This window comes from Tasmannia lanceolata, unplaced genomic scaffold (genome assembly GCF_043159265.1).
Source record: "Tasmannia lanceolata isolate RefF3 unplaced genomic scaffold, GAP_Taslan_0.1 ptg000015l, whole genome shotgun sequence".
NCBI lineage: Eukaryota > Viridiplantae > Streptophyta > Magnoliopsida > Canellales > Winteraceae > Tasmannia > Tasmannia lanceolata.
The window spans coordinates 26,803,577-26,814,219 of record NW_027518692.1 but is presented as its reverse complement, the minus strand read 5'-3'; the positions used below and the strand labels follow the sequence as shown (position 1 = coordinate 26,814,219).

At 39.1% G+C, this 10,643-nt stretch overlaps 2 protein-coding genes across 2 annotated transcripts; one reads left to right on the top strand and one right to left on the bottom strand.

Moving 5' to 3' along the window:
* On the top strand, nt 1–8,308 carry LOC143845866 (uncharacterized). The gene is made up of 8 exons (XM_077354274.1): nt 1–392; nt 4,297–4,470; nt 4,555–4,647; nt 4,818–4,886; nt 5,772–5,978; nt 6,492–6,617; nt 6,723–6,893; nt 8,138–8,308. Exons 1-7 carry the CDS (start codon nt 114–116, stop codon nt 6,882–6,884), a joined length of 1,110 nt encoding a protein of 369 aa, XP_077210389.1. The 5' UTR covers nt 1–113; the 3' UTR covers nt 6,885–6,893; nt 8,138–8,308.
* Nucleotides 8,309–9,207: 899 nt separating this feature from the next.
* Nucleotides 9,208–9,799, bottom strand: LOC143845951 (histone H3.2). The gene has a single exon (XM_077354348.1). The coding sequence runs from the start codon at nt 9,743–9,745 to the stop codon at nt 9,335–9,337; it is 411 nt and encodes a 136-aa protein (XP_077210463.1). The 5' UTR covers nt 9,746–9,799; the 3' UTR covers nt 9,208–9,334.
* Nucleotides 9,800–10,643: the final 844 nt, after the last annotated feature.

The following is a 10,643-nucleotide window of genomic DNA, read 5'->3' as shown; positions in this document are numbered from 1 at the left end:
TTGCCTCCCTAGCAAATCCCCACAAAAACAATATTTTTGGTTGCTCCCGCCATCTGCGACCTACAAACGCATTTGGTTTCTTTCTCATTTTTTTTATTCTCTCTGTGGAAGGGATGGAGATCCCCGTGATCGATCTATCCCCATATCTAGAATTCTCCGCTAAATTTAGAGTCGATTGTGATCCGATAAGTATAGAGGGGGAGGTCTATCCTCAGCTGGAGCGTCTCTCTTCAGAGGTGAGCCAAATCTTGAAGGAAACAGGGGCTCTTTTGGTGAAGGATCCGAGATGTTCTACTATAGACAACGATCGATTTCTCGACATGATGGAGACTTATTTCGAAAAATCCCCCGAATTCAAGCGCCTTCAAGAGCGCCCTAATCTTCGTTACCAGGTTATCTTTTCTCCCTTCTCCCCTCTTTTTAATAATTGCAAGAATACCTATAAACCCTAAACCCTAAACTAAATGTAGTGGAAAAATGAAATTGATTGATTTTGTTTTAGCTTAGTTTGCCCATTAATGTTAGTATGTGGTTAAATTACTAATTTTTCATAGATTTTGAATTGAAGTAACAAGCTTTTTTATTTTTGCTTTTGTGGATTAGGGTTTTTCGTTTGTTTAATTTGATGATTTTTTTGGTTTCGCGTTGAATGAGATAGATGGGCCTGAATTTCATGGAATTAAGAAGAAGCTCCTCATTTTGGATTTTATTTTTATTTTTAAGGTATTTACTTGTCCCTTTAGTTATGTAGCTAACTAATCATATCAATTAGTTAAAGGGCAGTGATAAATCGACTCCCCAAATGGATAAATCGACTACCCATGTGTCTATCTCTCTCGTCCTTCTCTCTCTAACCTGAAGGAGAGAGAAAGACACATGGGGAGTCGATTTGTCACTCCCCTTAGTTAAAATCCCTTTGTCAATGTTTAAATTAAATTATAGGGAAAATTACACTTGCACCCCCTCAACTTTCTGACACTTGTAAGTTTGGAAACCTCTAATTTCAAAGTCATCAATGATACCCTCTGACTTTTTCTATGCGTACAAGGTAGACCCCCTCCATTGATGGTGTCTGACTTTAATTTTACGGAATGACTCAAACTAACCTGGGTACCCTCACTGGCTATAACACTTCTAAGGTCATCGTCTCATTAAACTACTGCCATCAGGTGCACATGTATTTGGGATGCATGTGTGTTTGAATAACTAAGATTTGGGATTCCAGTAGAGTTCTCTGCCATTCTCTCTTCTATCTTCTCTCATAATGGCTACTGTCATTACTCCTTACAGTCAAGAAGCTCCATTCCTCCATGAAAAATTCCATCTCTAGCTTAAAGCATGCTCAGGAAATGATGGCGTCGGGATTTAAACCGACTCAGTTTACCTTTGGTAGTATCTTGTCTTCTCCTTTATTGGATCATTATGGAGGGGTTCGATTGTTGCTGTTAATTCTAAAGATGGGGCTGCTCTATGTGGATGCTTTCTCCGGGACCGCATCGTTGGGTTTGTTTGGGAGAAACGGGTGCTTAGATGATGCGCTTAAACTGTTCGAGGAAATGCCTCAAAGGAACGTCGTATTGGGTTAACCTCAGTTACATTTAGGTGGGGTGCTGGTTGATGGGCATTATAGACATTTCATCGTTTCCGTCCACTCCATCACGTTAAAAAGCCCAATAGAAAAATCAGGGGGTGTCGTTGATGACTTTGAAAACAGAGGGGTTGAACTTTAAATTGTCAGAAAGTTGAGGGGGTGTAAGTGTAATTTTTCCAAAATTATATACATACAATTATGTATACATATTTTAATTATTTAATTGCGAAAGATTTGCATTATCGACGGTGAACACTGGACACTGATTAAGATACCCTCAAATTTCGGAGAAGAAAGAATCCTCCCATTTCAGTTTGACTGTTGAGAATAAATGTCTTGTAATCTTTCAGTGGAAGAGCCAGCTCCTCAATTCAGGTTTTAATACTTCATTATTCTCAAAGGGAAAAGGGTTGCAGTTTGCGGGTGGGTCTCCACGATAATCTTGTTATTATTCTTGTAATTTTGTTTTCTCATAGTAAAAGATCGTGTTCTCGTCAATGTAGGCATCTTCGACCAACTATGTAAAAATATTGGTCTTCATCTTGTGGTTTGCTTTTATTTCTACTTTTCCGTTTGTTTATGCACGATTGGGTCGGATTTTGCATGGCAACTTTCTAAAAAAAAAGTGGTATCAAAGCTGTGGTTGGAGCGATCATTGATTTAGCCATGTTCAGAGCGATTGCGGGTGTTGCGATTGGATTGCGGTTAGACTGATTGTCGGAGGTAGAAAGATTGTTCAAACGATTATCATTTGAGGTGGTGCTCCACAACGAGGGTGATCTGAGATCCGACCTAGTTCAACATTGATGTGTTTGACTAGAAAGGTAATTTTACCCTATACAACAGATGAGGGTGAAGGATGGGAAGGCAGAGAAGATGATGGATATCAAGCATTGAGTCGAAGGCTGTCAATATGGGCTAAAGATGCAAGAAGACGGAAATCTTATGGAACATGGCCCTTCCAAATTCTTATAGCAGCCTAGTGACGACTCTGTATGGTAAGGATATAGTAAAACTAGAGGAGGTCATGATGTTGCTCTTATTGAATGAGATGCGAAAGAAATTTGTTCTAGATAGAAATCAAGAGCATGGACTGATTGTTCATGGTAGAAATCAAAAACGAAGTTCGTCTGACATGGGATCAGGAAAAAGGCAAGTCAAGATTGAGGGTCAGTGGGAAGGGCGTGCAATGTTATCGTTGCAAGGAATACGGCCACATCGGGTAGGATTGTCCGCAACGAGATGACAAGTTGAACAATGCTGCTACAAATACTGTAGTGGCAATAACGGATGAGCAGAGTGAAACGGTTGGAGATGCTCTCACAGTCTCCACTTGTAATCACACTGCTCACAAGGAATGGATTCTAGATACATGATGTACTGTTCATGTAAGCTCCAGGAGGGAATATTTTGATACGTTCCAGAATATATGGGCGAGTGACTACACCTTGCATGATAGGACTACTTGTGACGTCATGGAAATTAGAACAGGGAAGATCAAGATGTTCTGCAAGGTGGTTCGTACTTTGGATGGTGTGGCGTATGTTCCAAAGATACAGAATAATCTAGTCTCTTGGCCGTTTGGACTCTAGGGGTTGCAGTTATTCAACTGTAGATAGAGCCATGAAAATCACACACGACTGTATGGTTCTAATGAAAGAAGAGAAGTTGGATGAATTATATTGTCTAGTTTGAGTTATGGTGACTAGTGTTTCTAAGATCTTGATGACTAGTTGGAAACGGAGTGACGTGTGCACACATAAGGTCTCTTTCGCAGTTGGTGCAGAGACGAGTCGCAGACGATAGTGAGGAGGTGATAGTTCGTGCGATGGGGACGATACATCGAGATCCTTCTCCAGGTTTGACTGGGTGAGTCAACCAATTGACAGCTACACATGTGCATTGGCCATGTTGATCGTGTCAGGTGGAGTCGGAAGTAGGATGATTCAATGGTGGGTAGTTGTACTTCAAAAGGCTAATGGTTGTTTGCGGTGACAGTGGACTGGTGGCGACATCAACGAGAAATCTTCAAGTGGCTGAAAAACAGGGTCAAGTTGGAGACTGTTGAGAAAACTGCCTTGTTTCCCAGTATAACTAGGGTTTTAGTTATATGGTAATAGTGGGAAGCCAAAATAAGCAAGAGATGGCTTTTTTGGGGATCAAGGAACGGGTGAGCCTCGCGTGTTCGCTTTTCTCTTGGTTGAGAGAGAGAGAGAGAGAGAGAGAGAGAGAGAGAGAGAGAGAGAGAGTTCTCTTGAGGGTTTTCTCGTGTTCTTCTCTTGGGTTGTTGCTTGGGTTGCTCTTGTGTACGGATTTGGTTAAGAGGACAAGAGAAAATAGGTTGAGGTTCTTGTGTTTGCGCGTCTGCAGGTTAATACCCTTGTAATTTTGTTTACTCGTAGTTGAAGATTGTGTTTTCACCCGTGGACTTAGGCATCTTGGCCGAACTACATAAATTCTCGGTCGTCATCTTGCTGTTTTCTTTTATTTCTACTTTTCCTTTTGTTTGTGCACGATGGGTTCGGATTTTGCACGGTGAATTTCTCAACAAGTGGTATTATACTATTATCTGCTAGTTTTCGTAGCGTTTCAAAATTTTCTTTTCTTGTCTTTTATAGAGTTCTAGCAGAAATGCTAAGGTAGGAAGGTGCAGAATGCTGACTTCTAATGTTGCTTAACAATTTTTGGGTGAACGGATACAACAGGTTGGTGTGATGCCGGAAGGGATTGAGGTTCCACGCAGTCTGGTGGATGAGGAAATGAAACAGAGAATAAGAAGAATCCCAAAGGAATTTCAACCAACCATCCCAGTGGGACCAGATCCTAAGTGGAGATACATGTGGAGAGTGGGCCCACGACCATTGAACACTCGCTTTCAGGTTTTGTTTCATCTTTCATGTTGCCAACACTTGTGTGCATTCATTTTATTGTCAATCATAGACTATCATATCTGTTTTGTGCAGGAACTGAATTCTGAACCTGTTGTGCCGGAAGGTTTTCCTGAATGGATTGAAAACATGGACTCGTGGGGCTCAAAAATGATTTCTGCAATCGAGGTTAACTGCTTTTTTTTATTGCCTGTACCTTTTGTCAGTTCTTGTTCATCTTTGGGCTTGGTGTATTGCTCGGCAGAAATTAATGTTCAGGTTGTTGATATGTCTGAGTTTGTCCTAATTGTTGACTCTTAGTAATTAGTATATTTCTTCGACTATAAATTCTTCTCCAGGCTGTTGCTGAAATGGCTGCAATTGGTTTTGGCTTGCCAAAAGATGCATTCACCTCTCTTATGAAAATGGTAAGTAATTATATTGTTATTCAGCAATTTTATGCCCAAATGTCCTGTTGGAAAAATGGTCCTAATGCAAGTCACAACTCTATGGAAAAGTCTATGACTAGTGGAGATATTTTCAACAAAATGGTGCTTTTTAATTATGTAGGCTGGTAAGTGTGCTTGCATGTGTGTTGTGGCAGTGGTTACACTAAAAACAACAGTTGATTATGAGTAAGATTATCCCAACCCACTTGTCAATTATTTGCCTGACCGGCTATCTTCTTCAGTTTATAAAATGTTAGTGCTTATCTAACCTTTCTTTATCTCTATGTTTTCCATCAATTGACAAAATGTGAAGAGGAAAAAACAAAGAAAGCAAAATCAAGCTGCCAGATGTGCTGGAATGCTGAATTAGGAAGACATCATGCTTTTTGAGATCTTGTAATTGTGTACTTGGAAAGCTTCTTCCTTTACAATATTGTTAATGCACATCCTAAATCCACTCTCCCAAAGATTTTTCAGAACTTGCTACAGCTAGCACATTCACTCTCCTTATGGAAGTCCTAATGAAAGCAAAACATTTTTATAGCCTGTGGTACGGCTGCTACTTTCCTTGGACTATTGTGCTTCTTATTTGCATAATTACCTAAAATATAGTTTTGAAATTGGTCTTTACTGTCATTAAGTTTCTGTAATAAGTGAAAGTACCAGAATGTGTCTTCTTATTTTTATTCTACAAACTTCTGTTCAAAAGAATTTGTTTCTTGTCTAGAGTTTTTTTTTGGTTGGAAGAACAAACTCTTAACCAGCTGAGTTAGAGGCTAAACCCCTAGTGTTTCTTGTCTAATGTTAAGTGGAAATAAAATGTTATATTGCCTGCATTGACATTATTTCTTCCTCAAACACCAGGGACCTCATCTGCTTGCTCCAACGGGAAGTGACCTGGAACGTTATGGCCATGTGGGAACGGTATTTTCAGGATATCACTACGATCTTAATTTCTTAACAATCCATTGCAGGAGCAGATTCCCTGGTCTCAGCATTTGGTTGAGAAATGGAAAAAAGGTAGAAGTTAAGGTTCCCGTCGGGTGCCTTCTCATACAGGCAGGAAAAGAGGTACACTCCACATTAGTTCTTTCATAGTACAACGCACAAATTAAAATGGACGAAGGGGGTAGAGTAATTGCAGTTTGAGAGCTAAATAATGGGGATATATTAGAAAAAAGTAAAAGAAGCAAAAAATAGTCATAATAAACGACTGGTTTTATATTTTCCTGTAGCATTCATTTGTTCTAATCAAATGAGCTTAAGTGCATTTTTGGAGCCTCTTATCGGCTGACTATGATAGATTGTTTCAATGTTGTTTCCTTCATTCGAGGAATGATCGAATGAAAGGCGCCTTTGTAAAAACCAGCTTCAAGGGCGCCCTCATTGGTCAGTTTCAACAAAAGTCAAAGCCGTTTCCGTTTTTCCGTCACCATCCACTATTTTCGGTGCCATCTTAAATGTACTTCGCTGAAACTGATCAATGGGGGCACCCTTGAAACTGGTTTTTGCAAGGGCGCCCTTCATTCTATCATTCCTCTTTTCATTCTTTTCATCTTTCTGTTCTTTCTACTCTATGTGCAGATGGAATGGCTGACTGGAGGAGAATGTTTAGCTGGTATGCATGAGGTTGTTGTGACAAATAGGACAATTGATGCTATTGAATTAGCACAAAAGCAAAATCAGAGTCTGTGGCGAGTTTCTTCAACGGTTTGGATACCAATTATTAAAATCTTGGTTTTTTAAGAGTTAGAGTACATTAATTTCCTTTTTATATTTTACTTAAATGTGACTTATTTTTTATGGCATGATCAGCTGTTTGCACATATTGCTTCTGATGCTGTGTTAAAGCCCTTAGGCCACTTTGCAGACTCACCACTTGCAGACAAGTACCCACCCATCTATGCAGGAGAGTATGTTAAGCTAGAGCTTGCAGTAATCAAGCCCCAAAGGGGAGAAAAAACAGTGATTATTTAGAATGGCAAGGTGCTGGTCTTACATTTAGTCATTCACCTGCTTTTCGTGGTTAGAATGCAATGATTCATCATAGTGTGGGCCGTTGTTATCATGGTTATTGACCCGTAAAAGGGCCCCACTTGAACATTTTTTTAAGTGTCTGAATTAAATCTTTATTTAGGAAATTCTTATAATTCCCCTGATTTATTTACAGAAAATTTCCATGAAAATATCATATTTTAATATTCAAGAATTGCCTTGATTGTTTCTGATATGGGAAAATGTGTAAAGTGACATAGGTACCATGATTTTCTTTTAAATATGTCTAAATATGCATATACATTTTCACTACTAAATTAAAATACGTTTTAGGAAATACACCTAGTCATGGTTCCAAAACTTGGCAACTTGGCTCATGCTGAGCCAACTGAGTTGTTTATTCTCTTTATGAACTTATACAATTTGTACAATTCATCGAGTCAGGTCGAGTCCCAGTTAATGTCTCAGTATCATCTGAGAACAATTACTTCCTTTGCTAGCATGGAAAGTATGCTTATAGTACTGGACCAACATAAGGCCTTTCCTCATAAATGCTTCACCAGGAAAATACAAAGTCATGAAATTTGAATTTAGAAACTGTTTAATTACATGCCCAATGTATTGGTTTCAAATTCTCTGTAGATAAATCAGCTGAACAAACAATGTAGCATAAAAACTGCATGATTGACTGAACTGGGTTAGGATAGAAATGCTTAAACGCATGAAAACTCTCTTATAAATTGCATTTCTCAGAGAAAAAAAGGTTGAGACACAACAGTTTAAACTTCAACCATGAAGGTTGGTGGTGGTGTAATGTGGGTATTATTCCTTATTTCTATGGCTACCATGGTGCAGCAAGGAGTGGGTCAGACCTGCACCAGCACCTTCTTCTCTGCCCTTGTTCAAATGATCCCATGTAGGCCATCTGTGGCACCCTTCAGCCCTATCCCTATACCACCTAGTGAGGCCTGTTGTAATGCCATAAGGGCACTAGGGCAGCCCTGCCTCTGCGTGCTGATCAATGGCCCACCTATAACTGGTGTTGACCGTAGTATGGCCATGTTGCTCCCAGGAAAATGCACCTTCAATTTCGAGCCTTGTACTTAATCAACGCCTTTTAGGTCCCCTTATTAATTTTATTTTTCAGTTTTGTTTCGGGAAATGAAATTCGCACTCCCTACTTTTATGAATGTGGTTGGTGTGCTAATGGTGTTGTGATTTTTGTTCTTGTGCAGGTGATACTGGAGTATAGATGAATGAAGGCGATATGATGCTTAGACCCGTGGAAGGTGGAATAAAGTGTTCTTAGAGAAATAGTAGTCAAGTTTTATATGATATGTCAATGCTTATAATGTAATAAAACAATAATATAGCCGGGCTCTTGTAATAATTTTTTTTTGGGTCCATTCCTTCTTTCCTCTTTTTTCTCTCTTTATTATAGAGGTGATTATATGGTTTAACCAGCTTACAGGCTGTTACAATTCCCCAAAAAGCTCTCAACAGCCAATTAATAGTGTAAAACAAGGTGAGATTGATCCATTATCAAAATATGGTCGTGTCCATATCAGTAGCCTTACTTTTTTTATATACCCAGATATTTATGACCAACTCTTTTAGGCTAGCGTGGGCTGTCCCAAGTAAAAAAAAAAGGTCGATTGTATGATTTCCCATGGAGTTAAATCAAGTGTTGCAAAATTCATCTTGCACCGAAAAAAGTTTTTAACAAGGATTTTCCTTGCATCAATACATCCCCACAAGTAAAACGTAAGACTTGTTATGGTGAGTGAAAACTTATGCACCCTTGGTATTTGGGAGAAATATATGAAGGTGCCCTCTATTTGGACCCTTTTCATTTCTACTTTGAAATATACGAGAACAACATTCTGAAATGTTTCTCTTTTTTTATTGGCTGTTGATTGCTTTTGGGAAAGAGTCTGGTTAAAAGAGTCTACATATGGAAGAAGAATCCTCCGATGATACTCCACTACAGGAATCCATGCAAAATTCCCCATTTTTAGTGGAATCTGGCTTGGAGTTTATAAGGAGAGGACAAGGGTGCCACATCAGAACCAGAACCGTTCATTTGTTGATATGAATGGCAATATCACAACAAAGGTTGCTAATTTGATGATCAAAATTCAAAACCATTCATTTTTATATCCCTTCCATAGTTCTGCCTTGCCCCTCCACAGTATGACCAAAACCATTCCATTTATTAAGGTTCCTAAATCAGATGGTTAAGATCATTGTTCATCCTATGAAGATTTATGTGATGAATACCAGGTAAAACTATAAAGACCAACCATCTAAAATCTCTAAAAGTTGCATTCATTTTCCAAAGAATTACATCAACATTCAACAAACCCACAAAACATTAAAAGCAAAAAACCCAAAACAAGAAACATAGTATTGATCATTTCCTTTCTTCGAATTCAAGCCCTCTCACCACGGATCCTACGAGCAAGCTGAATATCCTTGGGCATAATAGTAACCCTCTTAGCATGAATAGCACACAAATTCGTATCCTCAAAGAGACCCACCAAGTAGGCCTCTGAAGCCTCTTGTAAGGCAGAAACAGCACTACTTTGAAACCTAAGATCAGTTTTAAAATCTTGAGCTATCTCACGAACTAGCCTTTGGAATGGGAGCTTACGAATGAGAAGCTCTGTGCTCTTTTGATACTTTCTTATTTCCCTCAGAGCCACCGTTCCTGGCCGGAATCGGTGAGGTTTTTTTACCCCTCCGGTGGCCGGAGCAGATTTTCGAGCAGCTTTTGTGGCTAGTTGCTTACGTGGGGCTTTCCCTCCCGTTGATTTTCTAGCTGTTTGTTTTGTACGAGCCATTGATGTTAGTTTTTGGGGGCTGAAAAGGGAGGGAGAAGGAGAGAAGAGAAAGGTGGGGAATGAAATGTTGGGGGTTTTGGGATGTATTTGTAGGAGGGAAAAAGGCGGGGAGTGGAGAACTATCTTTTGAATTTTTGTTTAGAAGTGGGTTTTGAACCGTTCGATTAATAAAGGTATTGACGGTTGGGATTTTTTGTAATGCAATGACACGGATCGCGACCTCCGCCTTCTCTCTGTCCCTCCCTCCAAAGGCTCGAGAGAGAGAATTTCTAAATTAGTAGGGTAGTGATATTGGTACTACCATGTTTTGATAATAGCACTAACTCATATTGTCTTTTATTAATTAAACAGCTGTCAAAAGTTATTTTCCCTAAAAACCAATTAAAAAAGAAAAGACAAGCAAATCTTGATTGCACACATAGCTAACCATGTGCGACCTTATAATTGATCATCACTGTTCATCTCGATTTTCCCTCTCTAAGATTAAAACGCTAATGATGAAAATTCCTAAAATCTCTCTCTACATGAATTGGAGCATGCCAAATATCAATATAGGGAGGAGAGATTCCACACATACCTCATATGTAAACATCCAAAATTTTATATGAAGAAAATGCCTTTCAAATAAAAAAGTCAAATTTCATTAAGATTTTACTAGAAGATTACTGCAATCTCTTAATCACCATTTCAAATTGTCTCTAACAATTGATATCGTTGGTGGATACTTTTTATAAATGTGTTAGAATGTATTGATTATCACATAGGTGTTGCCCATCGCCATCCCTTAGGCACAAGCCATTTCCTTGGTCCAACTATTTGTTGGTACCATGCCCATGTTTCTGGTGCACCTATACCTATCTATCCGGTAAGGAGAAAGCCAGCCGACCTCTTAATGCCA

Coding starts and splice junctions, on each gene's coding strand:
- LOC143845866 (XM_077354274.1), top strand. CDS start 114: ATGGAGATCCCCGTGATCGATCTATCCCCATATCTAGAATTCTCCGCT. Junction 393..4,296: donor GCCCTAATCTTCGTTACCAG/GTTATCTTTTCT, acceptor CGGATACAACAG/GTTGGTGTGATGCCGGAAGG. Junction 4,648..4,817: donor AAATGATTTCTGCAATCGAG/GTTAACTGCTTT, acceptor ATTCTTCTCCAG/GCTGTTGCTGAAATGGCTGC.
- LOC143845951 (XM_077354348.1), bottom strand. CDS start 9,745: ATGGCTCGTACAAAACAAACAGCTAGAAAATCAACGGGAGGGAAAGCC.